The following is a 22,505-nucleotide window of genomic DNA, read 5'->3' on the forward strand; positions in this document are numbered from 1 at the left end:
TAAAAAAGCAAGATTTTCCTAAGTCCTATATGTGATACAAATCACTGAAGCAATAATAAAATCTCGAGGTTTTTGAACCGTACACATTTCCTGGATTTTTCAAAACCTTTTCAATCCAATATTTTACTTCATTTTGATTGAGTTAGGTTAAAAAGATACAGTATATTATGAAAACTTATACCAATTATAATATACGAGTAATAACTACTGTCTGCAATATTAAAAATAGACCAAAAAAACCTCCCAAAAACAATGGCAGGTTTTTGTTTTCCATAATCTTTTAACAGCCAAAGTATTTTTCCATTAATTAGGAGTATGAGACAATCTAAACTTAAAACACAAAGTGTAACCTTTGAGAAGTTCATTATAAATACACAAGAAAATTTCCTTAAATTGAAAAGACTAATGAAGAATAATCTGAACTACTGCATTACTAGGAAGTGCATGATGGGGAAGGGGGGAATTAGCAGAGATTCTATGTAAATAAAAACTAAATTAATGGTATTTTATCATTCTGGGCATTTTGCCAAAAAAAAAAAAAAAGATATCGATCATTAAGAAAATAGGAAGCACATTCACTCTTTCAAAAGAGGGAAAAATAAGCATGACTGCATGACCTAAAACTATAAAAGTTAGAATGGCTAAACTGTCTCAGATACTGAAATTCTCTTTTTTTGAGACACGGACTCACTCTGTCTCCTGGGCTAAAGTGCAGTGGCGTCATCATAGCTCACTGCAGTCTCAAACTCCGAGGCTCAAGTGATCCTCCCACCTCAGCGTTCCAAGTAGCTAGGACTACAGGCACACACCACCACATCTGGCTAATCTTAATTTTTTGCAGAGATGGGGTCTCACCAGGTTGCTCAGGCTGGTCTCAAACTCCTGGCCTCAAGCAATCCTCCCTCCTGTGCCTCCCAACATGCTGGGATTACAGGCATGAGACACTACGCCGAGCCAGAGACTAAAATTCTGACTAAGAAATTACAAATGAAGAAAATACCAAAAGAAGCTAATATGACTCAAAGTTTTAAAAAACATGTGTAAATACATCCAGACTTGTGTTTCAGAAACCTATCTGTGTTTTGGTAACATAACTTGTAGCTGTTTGAAGGATACAGCATTAGGAGGGGGAAACACTTCAATTAAGAGGCACAGCAGATGTATTCTTTTCCCAAATACATACTCTCTCTCCCTCTCCCACTGACATCAAGCTTAGCCATGTGACTATAGTATCTCCCTATTGAAAGATGGTATTTGTCATACATGTAACTTTAAGCTAGGTGGTGAATGTCTTGACCAATGAAACGTGAGCAGAAATGGCATTAACACTTCTGAACAGTGTCAAGGGCCTACCATGTGTTCTGCCATTGTTCTTTGCTCTCTACTGTGAGCCCAGCAAGTCTTAGACAGGGGCTGCTTTGCCAGCATGAGATGTGTAGGGAACAGGACATATAGTATTGCAGTCAGTGACTCATAATGGACATGCAACATGAGCAAGAAATAAACCCTTATTGTTATGAGCTGGTAGGATCTTTCAGGTCTTTGTTACTGCAGCATAACTGAGCCTAACCTGATTGATGAAAAAGGCCTCTGCAGTACTTCATGAAACATTTGTGACGTCTTAAAGGAGGCCAATGGCAATCAAAATGAAGAGAATGGGACCGACTAGAGGGATGTCTGGAAGACTGGCAAGGGAAGGTGAGGAATTCAATATTATATGTTAAGAAACACATTCAAGGAAAGAAAAAGCTCAGGGAGGCCAAAATATCAAACAAGTCCCCTAATGCAAGTAGGATTACATGAATTATATATGATCCCATGAACAGAATTAACATAAAGAAATGAAACTTACAGGAAGACAGGCTTTCTAACACTGAGTACTCTCTCAAAATAAAAAGAACTCCTTTGGGAATGTGTTCACATAACCAGAAGTACCCAAAGAAAAAGGGGATGATCACATAAAAAAAAAATATCATATAATGGGATTCCACAATTAGCTGGTTACATAGACTTTTAATGGGATCTCCCAGTCTGAAAATAGTAATTTCAATACTTCTTTTTACTAATATTAATAGCAGTTAACCACTTATTGGCTTCTTATATTGAGAAAGGTACTGTGCTGAGCCAAAGAACCCTTCACTATGTTATAGGTGAAGGAACAGGGGTTCCCCAAGCTAAGTCACATAAGTAGTTAACTGGCAGAGTTAAGACCCAAAATATCTCCTGTCTCTGAAGGCAGTGAAGAAAAGGACTTCTAGAAATGTGTGCAGCTGGAAAGATACATAAAATTAAAGCCAAATATAGTCTTCTGTTACCTTCATGGAAAACGTTATTGAGTGGGTAGCAGTGAATTTTTTTTTCTTTTTTTTTTTTTTTTTTGGTTTTTTTTAATGGACAGATGACCTTGGCTAGATATATACAATATAGCATAGACAAATATTGAAGAGTTATAGAAGAAATAAGTGAAAGATGAAAATATTTGAAGTCATATTACCTTAGAATTTAAAACGTTCTACAGAGTATCAATATAATATTACCTAAGCATCAATCAATAGCAACAAGAAATGAAATTATACTATTCTGTGTGAAATTTACAACATCACCTTAATTTCTGCAGTAAATTATTTTTAATAAGCCAGTGCAGTGACATCATTCTGTATATACTAGCAACTGCAGCCTTTTGGAAAGAAGATCAATTTATATGACTCCTGCTTAACTATAAGTGAGAGTTTCTCAAGGTACTAAATGGAATTCCCTTTTAATTAAACATATCCTTCTGCCTAAATATAAAAAACAGAAATAATAAATCACTTGTACAAGCTTTGTTAATAAGCAAACTAAGGAGAAAATGGTTCAGGTAGAACAAGCATCCTGCAAGTGATATAGTCCTTGATGATCTATTTTAATAACCTAAATTCTGGCTTTCATGTCAGAAGCTCATAACATCCAAAGTAGAAAACCAAGTTGATGTTATCTAAATAGAAATGGAAAGGAATAATAGAAAATTGTCTAGAACAAGATAGTAAACTGTATCTCAATAAATGTAGGTTGTAAACAGATAAGGAAACCTTATTGAAAGAACAAAAAGGCAAGTATATATCAGTCCTTCCAGTCTCTGTTGACCATGAATAAAGGGAGCTAACAACCACCATTTTAAATGCTTTCCTGCCTCCTCGGCAGGGTAATTTTCATTCATAGAGCACAGTTACTTAAAGCTTGATGAGAACAGAACATTATTATTTTGAAGGACAAAGAGATTACTACAATTTTTCAAAAGAATCTCAAATCATCCACATAAATTATACAAAGGGGGCTTGATCATTAATTATTTTCTAAAAGAAAAGCTGTTTTGTTTCAAAATTAAATCCAATAGGAGGGTTCAAATACACCATTCTGAGACTAGTTTAATAAAATTTAAAAGAATATAAATCACGGTATGCAAAATAATAAATTTATGTGAACAAAAGTAATAATTACTGACATTAACAATATGTCAGGCATTATGCAGCACACATTATATATATAATTTAGCAAAAACTCCAGGTGCACACTATCCTATACTTAATTTATCCAGTGTTAACTAAGGCTTAATGAGTAGGGTAACTGTCCCAGTAACAGACCCTGAAATCCAACCAAGGTTTAACCTAAGTTCTTCAGAACTATCCCAAACTTTATTACATATGTCACAACTAATTTTCCTATAAATAATAATTCAACTTGACGTGGACTTCAGTTTTCATCACAAATTCTGAATTCATGAGCCCGGAATAAATCATCTTTCTTTCTTTCCTTCCTTCCTTCCTCTCCCAGTTTTTCTGCTCTTCTAATTTTCTCCCAATAAAGAAACATGCCACCATTTCAAATACAAGACTAAAAAGAATACAATTCAACCATAGATTCATTAATACTTTTCTTACAGGAATAAAACATGAGATAAAAACACGATGAGCTACAATATATATACCTTAAGAGTTTATATAAAAAGAATTGTGTTTAAAGGTACACTAATTACTGTACAGATATAAGAGCTTTATTCTGACATAGAATTATAGAAGCAGTAAATTTTCCACATTTACCTGAAGTGCGTTTGTGTGGACTTTGTTTTGTTTTTCAGTGGGAGAGAGAATTACCAAATATTTAAAATATTTAAGAGTTCTGAACTGTTGAAACAAATCAGTACTCCTACATGTATGCAACACCTTAGTAACAGAGGACCTCTAGATCCACTCCAAATTCTAGGGTTAGAAACTAAAGTTCAGAATAAGAAATGGAGTAATTTGGTGGGAAATGTCTTTCTCAATAACTGATGACAACTTAGCAACTATAGCTCAAGTATCCTAAGAGGAGATATTACAGTGGTATCAATCACCTTACTCAACAACTTGGATAAGAAACTTAATAGTACTAGAATGACCTTTCAGCTTTGATTACCTAAAAGCACGATATACAGACTCAGGAAGTTCTTAACTAACCCGTCATTTCTCATCTGTTTCTCCCCTCAAAATACCATTTAGAGCCTGGGACATACTGTCATGCCAAAAATTAAGGAGGTACTCAAACAATGATAGAATCATGTCAAAAGGACACAGAAGTCATCATGAAGGGGCTTGCCCTGTTCAAATGTGAAAGAATGTAAGCACCAAAATAAATGACAATAGTAATTAATTATGATCCACTGAATGAAATAGGAATCCATGAGTCTAAACTTACATAGCAAGATAAGGAAATAAGGAAATAAAACAGGAGAAAATGAAAAGCTCTTCCTTATAATGAAATGCCAACTAATAAAAGCAGAAGAAATGGTGGCATTTGAAAATTACCATTACAGCCATAATAGTAATAACTTATTTAAGCAAAGACTACCAATAGAGGTTAAAACGAATAAGTGAAAATTTGATGAGAAACAGGATAATTACACAATCTCATTACAGCTGGCCACAAATTACATACTAATTACGAAGACAGAACTGACAAAGATCACAGTTAACAAAATATGTATTAATTTAAAATGGAGAAACCTAGCAGAATATCATCTCAATCAAGTGATCAAAAACATTAACATCGTTAATAATGGGACACTTGACATCGTGTGCCTCCTGCCATGAGATACTGAAGATACAATGCCACTTCTATGGTATTCCTACTAAAAACTGTAACCTAAATTTAAGCATGACAAACTACCTCAAATTAAGGGGCCAACATATGGCTTGAACTCATCAGAAATGTCAGTGTTAAGAAAGAAAATGAAAGGCCAAGGGACGCACTCTGGATTTAAAGAGACATGAAAACTAAATATAATGTATAATCATGGATTGGATATTAAGAGGTTAAGCTATAATGGATGCATAATTGGGACAACTGACAACATCTGAACTGAACTACAGATTAGATGATGGCACTTTATCAATGTTAAATTTCCTCATTTTCATAATGGTACTGTGCTTGTATGAGAGGATATCCTTATCCTTAGGAAATATACACCTAAATACTTAGGGGTAAAAAAGAGCATCATCAATCTGGAGCCTACAAACGACTCAGAGAATTAATTAAAAAAAAAAAACAAAAAAAAACACGAGGGGCAGGGGGATATGGGGAGCTCTTTATACTATTCCTGAAATTTCTCTAAATTTGAAATTATATCAATAAAAAAGAAAACAAGAGATTTATATAATTAATTTTCATGCTAGCAATAAATCCTTTTATGTGAAGAGTTTCTGAAAATTACAGGAAGCTCTCTGAGTATCTAGCAATATACTTGGGTGTCTCAAAACCACTGCCATGCTGTTCCTTCTCTTACCTTTCTAACAGATTGTGGATCGCTTTGAAGAGCAGCGTCCTACATTCATAGGAAAGGCCATTTTCCCAGAGTCCTTCTTCCACAACTGAAAAAAAAAAAGAAAAAAGAAAAAAAAAGAACCAGTAAAAAGGACATCCAAATAAAAATAAAGAAACTTTTAAAACATTTTTCTAAAGCAAAGTTAATGAGTTAATTTAAATGACTTAAATAATCTCACATTGAAACAGAGAATGGAAGCTAAATACTTGCCCAAAGTTATAAAATACTTATGTACAAAAGAAAGTAATGTGTTTTGCTTTTGAAGTCTTTGAACTATGAGGCATGGTACAATGCTCCTCCCATAAAGGTCTTCCCAACCTGCTTCGTCCAAGTTTAAAATCACTTGAAATTCTCAAATTAATCCTTCTGTCTATTAATAATATTGTCACAAAGACTAATTTTGTTAAAGGTCCATTTAAAGATAACAAAAATGCCACAAATTAATACCAAGGTTATGACATGTATTCTTGGAGGAAAAATCAAGAGGAAAACGTTTCTGAGTATGTCAAAATTACACAAGTTTCTTTAAATCTTTTGAAAGTAATATCTGGATGGGATTTTAAGGACATTATTTTAGAGAGATTGTCAGGGAATTAAATCTTACTAGAACAGCAAATTTATTTCTTGAATTTCCAATTTCATTAATGTTTGACATTTTTGGAAATATTGTATTTGTCTTTGAGACAAGTTGTAACATGGAGCCACAAGTAACTCTAACACCAAGAGGTCCAACAGATTAACAATGCCCCATGCATTCCTAAAATTTTTTTTCATAAATATGTAAACAGATATAAAATGCCCTAGAGAAGATAATTAATTTCCTTTTAAATTATACTAGTTCAATTCAAGACAGCAAAAAACTGAAAAGATGAAAACATTTACAGAAGAAAATTTCCTCTCTCTTTTACCTGTTATCTTGATAAAAGCACTCACAGGAAAAAATCTGGGCAGAGAATTAAAACACACGTTAAATCCACATGGCATTTTTAATACTTTTACCATACCAATAGACATATCAAAATGTATCCCCATATTCTTCAGCATTTGAAAAAGTGCAATTTACATTCTTGGCTTTTTTTCTGTAAGACTCTTTAAAAATTATAAACCTGAATTTTTTTTCCTGGTTATGTCAGATAACTATTATTTCCCTGCCTGTGTGGCTAATTCCAATTTACCAAACCTTCCCAAAGCAATCTCTTTGTCTAAAGAATTTTGTGTTATATATAGCTAGAGAAATAGGGGGGAAAAGACAGTAAACCAACAAACATTCCAGCCTGGGCAACAGAGTGAGATCCCCATCTCTCTTAAAAAAACAAAATAAAGAAAGGAAGGAAGAAAAATGCAATTGGAGGACTCATATCACCTGATTTCCAGATTTACTATGAAGCTAGTATAGATAAGACAGCATGGTACTGGAGAAAGGATAAATCAATAGAATGGAACTGAGTACAGAAACAGACCCCAAAACACATTGTCATTTTTTAACTTTTTAATTTATTTTATTTTATTTTGTTTGTTTGTCTATTTATTTATTTTGAGCAGGGTTTCACTCTGTCACCCAGGCTGGAGTGCAGTGGCATGATCATAGCTCACTGCAACCTACAACTCCCAGGCTCAAGCAATCTTCCTGCCAGTAGCTGAGACTACAGGTACACACCACGACACCTAATTTTTTACTTTTTGTGGGTCTTGCCGTGTTGCCCAGGCTGGTCTCAAATTCCTGGCCTCAAGCAATCTTCCCACCTCAGCCTCCCAAAGTGCTGGGATTACAGGCATGACCCACCACATCTGGCTCTTTTTTTTTTTTTTTAATTCAACAAAGGTGCCAAGGTGATTCAGTGGGGGAAGAATAGAATTTTCAAAAAAGAACCTCAAGCCATGTAGAAGAAACTACTTCAAAATGGATCACAAACCTGAATGCAAAACCTAAAACTAAAATTTCTAGTAGAAAACATAGGAGACACATTTAGTAAGCTTAGGTTAGGCAAAGATTTCTCAGACGTGACACCAAAAACATGATTCATAACAGAAAAATTGAGAAATACGGTTTCATAAAAATGAAGAACTTCAGCTCTAAGAGACATATGGAAAAGTTATGTTAAGCTATGGAAAAGACAAGCCACAGATGGGGGATAAACACTTACATATCTGACAAGGACATGTATTCAGGATATGCTACTTTTACTTTGAAAAAAAACTCAAAATTCATCACTATGAAAAATACCAGTTTTTAAAATTGCCAAAAGATTTGAACAGACAGTTCACCAAATAAGATACTATATGAATGGCAAATAATAGAAAAAATGCTCAAAGCATACTAGAGGGTTCAAACTTTCAGTGCCTATCCCCAACCCTCCACCTCCAACCCTGAACGCTGGAGTGGAGCTGAAGGTTGAGCCTAACAACAATGGCCAATGATTTATCAATTAGGCCTGCATGGCTGTAAGATGAAGCTTCCATAAAAACCAAAAAGAGTGAGTTGACAGCTTCCAGATAGCTGGACACATAGAGGTTCCTGGAGGGTGGTGCACCCAGAGAAGCCGTGGAAGCTCTTGTCCCTTTCTGTATACCTTGCCCTATGCATCTCTGCCATCAGCCTGTTCCTCTGTATCCTTTGTAATGAACTAGTAAACGTAAGTAAAGTGTTCCCCTTAGTTCTGTGAGCCACTCCAGCAAACAGAACCCAAGGAGGAGGCTGTGGTAACCTCAGATTTATAGCTGGGTGGTGAGAAGTTCTGGAGGCCCTTGCCACTGTCATTTGAAGGGGGTACAGTCTTGTGAGACTAACCCCTCTATTGTGGGATCGGATGCTATCTCCAGGTAGATAGTGGCAGAATTGAATTGAATCAGAGAACAAACAGCTGGTGTCCTCTGCAGAACTGCTTGCTTGGTGTATGAGGAAAAATCCCCAGACATTTGGTTACAGAAAGGTTCTGTCTTGTGAGTATAGTAGGAGAAACTGAGACTGTTTTTACCTATATCCATACACCCTCCTAGATATATAACAAGTAGAATAAGAATTTATGTTCACGTGAAAAACTGTAGCAAATGTTTATGGTCGTTTTATTCATAAACGCCAAAAACTGAAAACCATTCAAATGCCCCTCAACTGGGGAAGAATGAACAGGTAAAACACCCATACAATGGGCTACTTCTCAAAAATAAAAAGGAACCAGGGTGGTGAGATGGGTTGATATCAAAGGGACGCAGGATATTTGAGGGGTGATGGAACTGTCCTACATCTTGATCTGGTGGTGGTTACATTCCTGAACACATCTGTCAAAATCTGGAGGAATATTATTTACGAAACAATGATTATTTATTAAACACAGTAAATTTTATTTACAATCTTTTACTGCTGTAATTTACATAAACTCATTGTACTCCTGGGCAAAGTCATCATGAATATGTTGATATCGGTCTCTTTGTATTTTTAGTGTTAAAAATGAGAACATGGTATAAAGCAAAAGGACTCCTACTCTAAACTTATGTACAAAGAACATGATTTTTTTTTATCTAAAAGATAATGGTGTTTATTTGGTTAACCTCCGTTCATAAATAATTGGAAGCAAAAAATAAATTTTCCTCAATAGGCAATTCAGGCTAAAGTAGTTCTTCCCAACAGCACAATATACTATTAGTTATATTATGTACTTCATATTAAATAGTGTAAATAATGTAAATGCAACAGAATATAAACATTTTAGGGCTATATTTTTATTTAAATGCTGAAAATTATTTTGAAAAAACTACCCTAATTACATTTACATGATAATTCTCATATCTTCCTTTACATTATATAAATTAACAAAGTTTAGGCACCAAATTAATAAAAAAACAAGGAAGTAGTAACAAAAAAAAAGTCATATTACATTAAGCTCTTGTGTAAGGAAGGTATACTAAAGCTTACAAAAAATAGAAAATTATGAATTATCTTATATGTTAAGCAAAATTTAAACTGTAAGTCAGTAGAGGTATCTGTAAAAGTATAGAGTGTTTGGATTTCATACATTTAGATTTCCTAAGTCTTAACATACTGTACTAAAGATTTGAGAGCAGTCAATAACTTACCAAGAGAAATAATTTGTAAGTAAACAACTGTGATCAAGGATTAACCACTCCAGTAAATGCTATCAATTTAGGCTATGAATTTAAGGATAATGCATTAATTTGCTGAACTTTTTAATTTACTGTCAATAGCAAATGAAGTTGTCAAAAAGAACATAAATCAGACTATCTTTATTTCTTAACTAATATTCCATGTGCAGAATTTCCAGAAATGCAAGAGCAATGTATGTTTCAAAGAATCTCTAAAATTCCAAAATAAGTTAAATCTACAAAGGCACATTTGGAATATAATAACAGATATTTGGTCAACATTAACTGGCCAGCAGTTCTTGACTGTGTTATGTCTCAAGGATCAGGCTAGAAACCAGGAATGCTCTCAGAAAGCTAACACAGACATGTGAAAACCACTGTGAGGCAAAAAGTACTTTGAATACTTAACAGAACAGCTAATAAACATAAAATGTCTTATATTGTAAGATAACAATAAAATAATTTATAGTCAAGGGTGGTTTTCTATCCAGAAAACAATATTTCTTATTTTATTGTACGTGCCAAAGTCTGAACCAAGTATTACATATAAATGGAGAGACGAGATTACTCACCACAACACTATGAAACAGAGGAAAGGACATTTGGCATTCACTTTAGCCACTTAGCATTGGGCTTCTCCCTTATCATTGGAAATTGCCTACTGCCTGTATTGTTGTACCCCTAATGGAAGCTAAAAATAATGGCTCACTTTTCCATCCTCTCCTATAGTGTGGACAAGGATATATATCCTAAACCCCACTAGATGCTCCAGGTGCACATCTTTGATGCTGGATCCAGGGACACAAAAGAGAGTGGATGGAGAGATCTTTCTGTCAGCACTAGCAATAGAGGATGCAAAATCAAGTTTCCAGTGCTAAAGTCGCAGAGGTGCCATAGCATCTAGGGGTTGGTGGTAGACAGCAGTTTTCTCATTGAACCAGTTCTGCAGTGCTGATTCTAAAACTGCCAAATAGTTGTATGAGCGAACAATATTCCTTTAATCAACTCCTTTTCTTAGTTTGTAACTAAAACTCTAACCAATAGAGACAATTTATTCTAATCCCCATTTTATAAATGAGAAAACTAACACTTGAAAACTCTTAAGAAACTTACCCACGATCACAAAACTAGTAAGTCCAAGAATGTGTAGTCAATCTTAGCTACAGTCAGTAGCCCAAAAGGATCAAGTATATTCTGTACCTACTTTTATAAATAATAAAGATATTAATTATTCCAGTAATTGAACTCACGGGAAAGTAACTTATTTTCATAGCTATAGTGACTAGAACTTCTCAGATATTCATAAAGATATATTGAGTTGACCTGAGTATGTGCACCTACATTTCAAATTTCACTGAAATTAGCTTCAATCTAAAATCTCCTTAAATCCAGTTAAGAGAATGAGTGGTACAGATGGGACTGAAATCCAAATTTTCTGACTAACACCATGCTCTTTCCACTACATCATACTTCTTCATAGGGTTAGCGTTATACAATCCACTCACTTGTCTCTTATCTTTAGCACTGGCTATAATGGCAACCTTCAACACTGAAGTGGTTCCAAAATTTGGACCTAAAATTATTGTTTTTTAAACATCTGCAAGTAACTTTTTCAAAGGCTACACCTAATTGAAATTGGTTCTGCAATCTAACTGTACAACTCCATGACAAAGTCAAACAATACCACATTTTGGGTTTTTTACACTAATATCTCTCTCTCTCACGCACACGGTCAAGGGAGTATCTTGGGAGGGGGAGAGCAGAGTAGTTAGTCTAAGTTTCTATAAATGAGATAAGATGCTTTTACCACTTAATTCTCTGCCTCCCTTTCAAAGTAGACTAAGAAGAAAAAGCAATTGCCAAAATGTCTATAAGGAGGCCTGCAGGTTCTGGGCCCTACCTTTATGAAACCTGCAATCTCTCCACGTTATACCATTTCCATCTCAAAAAAATAAATAAATAAAAAGTTTTTCTAATTCTTTTGATCTTTCAAGTTTCAACTTAAATGCTTACTAATTCCTTCAGAATATAAAACAGCAATAAGACTATCTCTACAGACTGTATTTATAAATCTATGTACAATGGAAGAATTTTTCTAAAATTGTTGGTCTCAGAAGAGAAAGAACCAAGAAATTTAAAATGTGTGTACAATAAATGAGTGGCAAGAGTCAACCAAAACAAAGAATTTCCAAATCAAAGTATTCTCCTGCTGTTATTGTTTATATTATAGCAAGATTAAGAAAGAAAAATTACACTAAGTACTACCGCAGCTGCCTATTTACAAAGAAAAACTATTTTGGCACTACCGTTATCTCACTTAAATTGTAAAAGCTATAATCAGAATTTGTTTAAATTGCTGTTATTCAATCTTTTTAATATAGCAATCCTCATAATCAAATATTTAAGCTACAAAAATACTATTAATATATAAATGTTTTTTTAAACAGAAAAGATAGTGTTATATAAAGGAAAATTTTAAATCGCAGTAATTACTGCTTAGTGCCCAAATAATTTTTCAAAATCCTCACAAATTGTAATATAACTTCTTTCAACTTCGCAAAACATGGCTCCTTGCAGAATTAATAAGCTTCTTGGAAAGAAAAACCATATAAAAGGTTCAGGAGGAAAAAAGTCAATATGGCAAAATATCAAAGCAGCATATACTTCAATGATTTTGTGTTTCCCAGCAGAGATCTTGGAAAGATATCCCTTCCAATTCCACAAACGAAACTGACATACTTTACTTGAAGGGGAAAAATGGAGGGATGGAAAACGGAATAGGGTAGGGAGGAGCATAAAGATTATGAAACCTTGAAGAAATTCAAGCTCCTGCTTTTAGAATTCAGGTCACCCTGCCTTACACAGTTTAAAAGTAGAATTACTTTCAAAGAATACATATTTCCTCTGAGCTATGATACATATTTCCTTTTAATGTATCATATTGCAGCAACAGCTGAAATGAACGTCTAGACATCAAAAACACTTCTTACTCCCACCTACTGGTTTTTTACCTCAGGCATCAAAACTAATGAAACCTATTATCCAGAACATTGAGTTCAGCAACCACATTGGCCATGGCAAATATTGGAGGGGGGAGGGGCACTTTCAGAGATGGCACTCCTTATTCAGCCATTAAAATTACTGAAAATCAAATCTTGCTCCAAACTCCAGAAATACAAACAGATTAAAGCAAGGCCCATGAAACAGAAGATTGTTTCCCAGTTAGATTTCAGTGACAAACTGCTAAAGATAACATGACTCTGAATCAAGGGTTTATCATTTGTCCACTGCCTTTGTTTTCAACCTCCATCTTCAACATACATAAAACACACTATTGTAGTTGGAAAAAAAAATATTTACATTATTAAGCCTACTTCATAAAAATTATACTAATGCAGACATTATAGTAAGAAAGCATTTAACAATTTAATTTTATGGACTGCATGAAATGAAATAAAACTTTAAAGATAAATATACATATATATATATTTAAGATTTTAAAGTATCTGCTTTCTTAAAAATTGACTTACCAGAAACTGAACGAAGTAGCATAATGCTACATTAATTCTGAAACATAGCATTACACCCCCAAAAATCCAATTATATACAACACTACTGATTGATCACGGTTACGCTGCCATCAACTGCTTTGTAAAATCTATATTTGGAGTCATTAATAACTAAATGGATTTATTACTTATATCAATTGAGGTCTGATTACTTGAATTGCTTGTGGATGTAGAATATTTGGTATCATTTAACAAATCTATGTTGGAAATAGATTTTTAACCTTCCCAATGTCAATTCATCAATCAAATAAGAATAAGGGATAGGAGATATACATCAAAATGCTCCATATGTTTTGACCTATTTGCTACTTTAAATGATTACAAATATTGATAATATTTGGCAGAGAGAAGCACAATTGTGATTCAAAATTTTAACAGTATAATGTCTTCCTAAGGAATCTGTAACAGCATGGGTTCTCTGCCAGTTGCAGGATAACCAGAATTTTAATGATGGTTTCTATACAGCATTGTAGCAGTTGAGACATGACCCAAGTTAGCATTTCAATGGATCGCAGGAATCAATGTAAAGCCAGTAAACTTTAAATTGAAGACCAAAAACTAAATTTCTAGATTTAGTACAAGGCGTTCAAAAGACAATTGCTACAGAAAACAGGGTGCAATGTTACTTTAATAGCTGCCCAATGAAAAAGAAATCTTGCACAATGTCTGTTATTGACTTCTAAAAACCAAATTTGCCCCATTTGCTACTCTTTTCAAAGATTTTTAAATAAGTAGTACTGTTTCACTCTTTAAAACTATTAATATGCTCGTAATTAATATGCTCTAAATGCATAAAAAATAAGGGTCTCAAAAGACAATCATCAAAATTAACAGTTATCTTCGACTGCTGGAGTAATAATTATTTTCTTCTTTGCCTCTTTGTGTATTTTCCAGACTTTCTTCAATGAACATGCACTACTTTTATAAGCATACATCATATTTGAAAGAAAATTTTAAAATAAGGCAACTATTTATCAAACAAGGAAAAATTACAAGGAAGATCAACATTTTTAAAACAAGAATCATCACATGATAAAATGAAATTGAGAAGGAAAACCAGACATGTGATTCAGTTAAAGCATTTACATTTAAATCCATCGATGCTACAAATAAACATTTTATAAACTTTCTCTAGGACAATGATTTTAATACAGATGACTCAACTATTGATTTCAATATTGGCACAATCAAACAGCAAAAATTTAAAATATTTCCTTCCACTCTTCAGACACAACCTGATTTGAAACAAACACACAAGCACACGCACCAGCTTGCTACTAAAATTCTGACAGGGCAAGTCCCCAAATTGCCTTTTACACTAAAGCTCAAACAGTTGTCTGTCACTGCTATTACTGTGAGTAATCCTTGCAGCTGTAACTGTTTGAAATGCAGCTGTCTCGTTGGCATTCTCTCCCCACCCCCACTTATCCAGCATTTCTGTTCTTGCTACAATAATCTTAAAGAGCATTTTACAGGAGGCTTAGCCCTGGCTGAGGGCACTCTACGGCGTGACCGAGAGAACATGGAAACACGATTCATTAGACACGCCTGGAGTGATAACAATGGTGCTGCTTCTTACTGCCTTTCATTTCGTACATCAGGCTGAGACTAATGCATTCTCGTTACACAACAAGCACATTTATAGACAGGAAAAAACTGTAATCACCTTTGATTAAGAGACAGCATATTTTTCCTATATGAGCCGCCAGCCATACTGACATAGTAATTATTTTTTAACTGACAGGTTAAAACAGCAAATGTAGCAAAAATAACATCTGCTGAGAGAGAGAGAAGAGGGAGAGAGAGAGAGAAGAGGGAGGGAGGGAGGGAGGGAGAGAGAGAGAGAGAGAAGGAGAGAGAAAGAGAGAGGGAGAAGAGGGAGGGAATAGCTGACTACTATGAAGAAGATTTGGTGCACAAAGGTTTCTTTAGACAACGTTCAGTGCCATCTCCTTGAAACCTGATGGGTATCTCAGCTTGCATTTCAGTTGGACAATCTATGGCAAATAGAAGAGACCCTTATTAAAGCCAATACATTTATATATCCAATTCCTTAGAAGCAAAAATTACATAATTTTCTGTCATTTTAACTAATTATTGACCTACCTTCTTTTCCACTTTTTTCACCACAGAACTTCAAAATTCAACAGTACTATTAATCCCCTACCCTTTTTCCATCATCTTACTTTTACTACAAAGTAACTTGTTTTCCTTTATATAAAATGTTACTCCAAAACAGAAAAATTGCTTTCTATTGTAACAGTTTTGAAAAACGTAATTTTGATTAAAAACAGTAATGTAGAATAATTATGTCAGTTTTATTTCATTCAATGCTCAATCACTGCACCTGGTGAAGGTCTGAACTGTAAACATAAAAGCCCTAATTTAAATTAGAAAAAAGTCATAAGCCACATAATACTGACAACATGCAAAGTCAATTTTCTTATGGAATTTTAAGAGGTGAATCACCTCTCCACATTGCAGTCTTTTGTTGGTTTATGTATGTGTGATGCTAGGTTGTGGTTTATGGATAGTTGACAGGGAAAAAGTATATCCCAGGAATTAAATGATTATAATTAAGCCAAAATATTAAAAAGTATTTTTTCAAGGTTAGCAGATTCTGTATAATTAAGCAATTTAAAAAAAAATGGTTAGTCTCTTTTTTAGGCTTTCTATAACACTACTGTATTTTACATTAAAAATGTGCTACAAAACAAAATAATTTGCACATGAGAAAATTTGTTACAACAGAAAACAAATAAAAATAAGCAAATAATAGAAAAAGTTAAGTCTGGTTCACAAAACTTTGAAATCTAAAATAGCTTTTTCAAAAATGGTTATGCAGCCAGGTACAGTAGCACAATGCATGCTGTCCCAGCTACTCAGGAGGTGGTTCAAGGCCACCCTGGGCAACATACCAAGATGCCATCTCAAAAAAATAAAAATAATTTTTTTTAAAAAGGGCTATGTAGAACAAACAAATTTCTGTAAAACAGCAAAATACTTGAGCAATTCTGAACTGTTAGATTTTAGAGTTTTCTGACCTGTGCTACCACAGCAAGTTAGAAACCAGAAAATACGCTGTCTTTCTCTAATGTGTCTATACGTGAACCACTGAACTCTAATACACATTTAAACACAGTATGTTTTAAACGTAAGTCTAATGTGTGTGTATCACACTTTATTAGAATTACACAAGTTTAAAATTTTTATCATGTAGAATCAAATAACAAGTCTTATTACAAAGGATAGCATCTACATAATTTCTACTCTAAGTGCCCAACGCAAATCTTATTTTGGTCTTTTTGTACAGTGTAAAAAATCATGACTTCTTCCAAACTAATCAAATTATTTGTATACACTTTCCTTGCCCTGTCTTTTGTCTGGAAAAGACAAAACTAATCAATATAAAACATGTTAACACAGGCAAAAAAAAAATTTATTTTAAAAAATTCAGTTTAAATGTATTCTTAGTAATCAGAACATTTTATTTTAATAGATGAATATTTAGCTTCCATATGAATTTCCATTACATTAATCTCACTCTTAACAGAATCACAAATTATTATTCTTCACTTTTAAAAGCCAGAATGTATAATTCTCCCATCACATCTTCAAAATTATGATTTTTAATGCAAAAACAACCTATTGGAAAGCAATAAAAGTTTCTCAAAACCTTAAATTGAAACATATCCAGGAAAAAGTTGTCTTCATCCAAAACTTAATAAGCTAAGAAGTTTCCAACTCATAAGCAAAAATTTATAAATGACCTAAATATTCCAATACTGCCAACATTTTTACTTCATGTAGGTGTTTCAACACTACAAGATTCCTTTGCATTAACGATTCAATATGAAAACTCCAAGTACTTTACAAAATGAAGATCAGTTATTTACACAGTGGTGTAAATGAGTTCAATCCTATGTTCTTTCTAAAATTGGCTAGAATGACATTTTGGTTGGAGGGTGAGGTGACCCAGTTATTTTGGATAGGGCACAGTCTGGGGTAGTACAAGCCTGAGGAGCTTCAACATCACAGTGGGCAGTGAGTGGTTTTTTCCTCTGTGGTCCATAGAGTACTAGAGTCCAAGGGCCCCAGCAAGTCCTTCTGGCCCTTTCCATCACCACATCTCAACATGTACAGCTGCAGTTTTATCTGGTTATAGTTTTACCCATTATAAATTATGAAGTTCTACGGAGTTTTCATTTGAAAGGATAAATAAATACAAAGTTTGCAAAGAGGATAGAATTTGCAAACCACTGGGAAAGTTAAGGGAATGAGTAAAACCAAAAACCCAGAAAGTCTGGGCCACTGGGCGATGCTAACACTTCACTGGCTCTGCTGCTTCTTTTGTAGTTATCTCTACTTTCTTTGAGATTCTTTCCAGCTCTCAAATCGAATGATTCTAGCACACTGTACTAAAATGTGGGAAAGACTTCCAAGAGAGATGCTGAGGATTATAAATGTTTATGGAGTCAAGTCCTAGCCAGTCTACTCCTTCTCATCACAAAACCCAGAACCAAATGAACACTAAAATTAAGCATTAAGGGCTAAATCAGCTTATCATAAGCTAGCCTTAGAATCTAATGTTTAGAGTTTTTCACAGGGGAAAAAAAATGCATTTCCTGAATAATTAACTTATAAATTACCTTTTGAAACATGGGGTATTAATATTTACTTTGTCAACTGTTGCTTGGCCACCATATTAATCCTTCTTTCCATAGTTTAAAAACCAGTTATTATAAAGTATAACAATCAAAAGTTACTTTAATTAGCATTTGCCACTTAGGGGGAAAGGAGAGTGTTTTGATAATGATGGAGGACTCGGGAAGCTTTTGGGTTGCCGGTAATATTTTTGGGGAATTTCATTAGATGTTTGTTATATAATAATTCATTTATTTTATATGCAATTTTCTACTTGTTATAACAATTCAAAAAATATTGTTTTCAACTGTGCTTCAAAAACAAAAAATGTATATTGAATAATATGAGGTTAAAAGTTCAACTGTACACATACTATGATCACAACTTTTAAAATGTATGTTTAAATGTCTATAATGGAATAAAAAATTGTAATTACTATAAATTTATACCAAAACTTTTTATATCAAATTTTAAATATAAGTATCTGTATGTAGTCCTTAAAAACAACAAATACTCTATATTTTCAAATATTCAAAGGCAATATTACCCATTCAGAATGACTTAGCAATTCAAATAATAAAGTCTAAAAAAATAGCCTAAAGAAGAAACAAAGTAAACATGAAACAGATGTTGTTTAGACAAAAGACATACTAACACTCTGTAAAGTATAGATATTGTTGTTCAGTTTCTTTTATGATCCACCTTAATCAACAAGGAAAGCTTTTTAAACTACTCTTCCTGCTTTCACTCATTCTCCATGAGAATCAAAGTGACTTTCTCAAACCTTAAATCACATCATGGTATCTTTCTGCTTAAAAACCTACTCTGATGGCTTCACATGGCATCAGTAATCTATATAAGCTTCTTACCATGGTCTACAAAGTTCTACCTGATTTCACCTCTATCTACTTCTTCCATCTCCCACTCTTTACTAGTTTCAACAACACGGACCTGTCTGTTTCTCCAACAAAGTGAGCTCAGGGCCTCTGCCATTCCTATTCCTGTGTCTAGCTGGCTCCTTCTCAGCTCAGGCTCCTCCAAGAGACTTTCCCTACCTAATCCCCTTATCTACAGTAGCCCCTTCCCAGTCACTCACTTGCTCATCAATTGCTTTGTAGCACACAACTATATGAAATTATTCATTTATTTATTACTTTTCACCCACACAGAAGCATATAAGCACTACATGTACAAGGGCAATGTCAATCCTTGTGTGCTTACTACACTGCACAGAATCTCCCACAAAGAAAAACACTGTGACCCTGAGATAACATCCAAAGTGGAGCAAAATTCAACCTACCACCAAAAGACAGTTTAATATTACTCAGCTTCTGAGACAAGGGAATTATACATGACATGGCAGAAAGTTATAATATGATTCTAAGGATTTTCATACTACACAAAATAGCAAAACAGACACTTTTATAAAAGGCTTTTTTTTTCTACTGTTGATTTAAGGATCTTATTCGAATGCTTGATAATTAGCAAGATTAGAATGACTATTGTATTAAGGGTCAAAAAACACAAAAATATCAAAATACAAGGACAAGAAACTATCAAAATTTCAAGCAGTTACTGTCATAAAGTGAGTCTAAGAATTTAGTGTGTCACAAAAATCAAACAATTTTAAATTATAAAACTTCTATCCCAATAAGAAACATTTAGAAACAGAATTATTAACTCTTTATCCTCTTTCCTATGCACAATTGATTCTAGTTATCACCTCTATAGGCTATTATTATTGATGAGGACTCTTGATCACTATAAATTCACAATGTCTATCGGTCACATTCATATTTGAAATAAAATAAAGTTACATAATTATACAATGATATTAAATTATTAAACTCATATTATACATTGATATAACTGCACATAAACAAGAATAGGCAATATGTGATACTTGTTCCATTCTATTAGGTACAGTGAGCCAAAAGGTCCTATGTATTTGACATAAACCACATCTACAAAGGTCTAGGAACCTTTTATTTTCCCCCTTGGGTGGTAAGACGGGACACAGTGCAAAAATATTTTGTGGAAAAATACTGCAGAAGCATTTCTGTGGAAGTTTCAGTAATTTTATGAAATTTTCTTCCTGGAAAAATCAACTTCAAAATAATTATTCTCAAATACCCCTGGCTTATTTATTTATGCCAATGTTTTTTGCGATTCTCAAAAATTTATAAAAGTAAATTTACTGTTTTTAATCAAGTATAACTTAGACATGTGAATCATTTGTAAATTCTCAATTTAACATAAAATATTGAAAGGATTTATTTTATCTATTTGATGATAACCCAAATATTATACTGAGACAGATTACTGAAGTCTCATTTTCAGCAAAGCTACTTAAAAATGAAGGTGAAGAGAGAAGAAACTGAAATACAATGGCTCTTTTAAATAGACTAGACAACTATTCACTATTCATATTCATTTTGTATCCTTTAGTCTAGAAAAAGCAAGGCCCTTTTTAACTTTCAATTAGTCATACACTGTCCTGTTTAATTTTTTCTCTAACCATTTTGCCCTTTTGGAGGTGAACTTAAATTAAATCAAAGACACATAATACACAGACAGTAATTTGGAAGTGGACTTTTGCCTACCCAAACCAGACATTATGCCTTGCCAAGGGAGAAACTTGTATAAATAAGACTATTCACAAGATAGAAATGATCAGCACATGCCCACTTACCTCCAGGGTAGTCACCAAAACTTCAAAGTGCCCTTAAGCACAGCATCAACGCTTTTGTCTAAAAGATCTTAGAGACTCTATAAGAGGCCTTGGTATCATAAACATTTATGACTTTCCAGGAAACCAACAGGTTTCTTAAACTCACAAGAAACTGCCTAAACATTTCTTATTAACTATGAAAATCATTCTCCTTCTCTGAAAGTTATCATACTTGTATAAATTTAAGAAAAAAAAAAAAATCTGGGCCACACTGGAATAACATAAAAATGTTTTATACTTGCTTTACTTTAGTTCAGGTTAAGAAAAACTATTTTAAAAATAAAACTCTCCAGATTGTGCAGTTTCAATTTTGCACTGCTCATTTTCTATGACAATCTGACCAAGAATTCCCCACCACCACCACCGTGAGCGGGAAGGGGGGAAATGATACCCTGAAACCTTATTCTCAGAAAAATAAATATCTTTGGTAACATGTCTAGTTTTTCTGAAAATATTAATGAAAAGGTAACAATATCATAAACTGAAAGGCTGTTTTAGAAATGAGCAAGTCAAACTTGTCAAAAGGCCAGAAAGGACTTTCTGGAAAGAATGATAAGCATCTTGGAATCTCACTACTCTCGCACACTGTGCTCCAATCTGCAGCCTTTTCCCTCTGAGCCAATGCACTTGATGGGTGTGATAACAGATGGATCATTGTATCTGCCAACTTCCTGTGATGTACTGTATGGGGACTGATAATTTAGTGACTACAGAAGTCCTAAAACAGACAATGCAAGCAATACTGGCATTCAATAAGTAGCTGCATGCAGTCCTTTGACAGTCTGTAGGTGTTGAATATATGTGGATTATTGTACAATATAAGCTCTCTGCAAGTATCTAAGCCACTTAAAAAAAAAAAACTTTAAAACGGGCAAGCTAAGAACTAGAAAAATAAACAGGAAAGAACAAGTATATCTTATATACAAAGTGGTATTTTTCACGTAAATACACATGAAAAATATATATCGCTCAAAGGTCTCATTGGAGTTTCACAGACAGATTAACTAGGAAAGCACATGTGTGTAAGAAAAAGTATCCATTGTGGCCCTGGTTTTCAGGTTTCACAATCTGAGCAACATTGACATTTAGGGTCAAATAATTCTTTATTGTAGAGGGCTGTCTTGTGTATTATAAAGTGTTTAGCAGCATCCCTGGACTCTACCTATTAGATGTCAATAGCAAGCACCCTATCTGCAAGTTCTAACAACCAAAAAATGTCTCCAGACATTGCCAAATGTCCCCTGTGGGAGGCAAAATCACCCTGGTTGCGAATCACTGAGAAGAGAGTCTAAAGTTCCATTGTTTCTTAATGTTTTGTTTTTTTTTTTTTTGGGGGGGGGGTGATTATAAGGAAAGGGGAATGTTTATTTATGGAAATCATACACAAAATAACCAAATATAATCTGTACTGTATGTACCAACTAAGCACATATTACCAAAAAGAGGAAAGGCTATGTAAAGATCCGATGGGTGAATTGTTGACCAGGTTACACCGGGAATTAGAAAGGCAACTCCATTAACTAGCATGTGTGCTTACCTTCTTGAATGCTTACATTCTTGTATGCTTACCTCTCTTTGCAAAACAGAAAAAAATTCAGAGGTCTGACACAACACTATGTACAATTGA

General features: G+C 33.8%; 1 protein-coding gene across 1 annotated transcript in view; it reads right to left on the reverse strand.

The window, feature by feature from the left end:
- Positions 1-22,505, reverse strand: part of MED13L (mediator complex subunit 13L) — a 268,378-nt gene that overhangs the window by 120,270 nt on the left and 125,603 nt on the right. The window contains exon 3 of the mRNA XM_069496718.1: positions 5,798-5,882. Coding sequence (XP_069352819.1) covers positions 5,798-5,882 — 85 coding nt within the window. The remainder of the gene's footprint in view (positions 1-5,797; positions 5,883-22,505) is intronic.

This window comes from Eulemur rufifrons, chromosome 21 (assembly GCF_041146395.1).
Source record: "Eulemur rufifrons isolate Redbay chromosome 21, OSU_ERuf_1, whole genome shotgun sequence".
NCBI classification, from domain to species: Eukaryota; Metazoa; Chordata; class Mammalia; order Primates; family Lemuridae; genus Eulemur; species Eulemur rufifrons.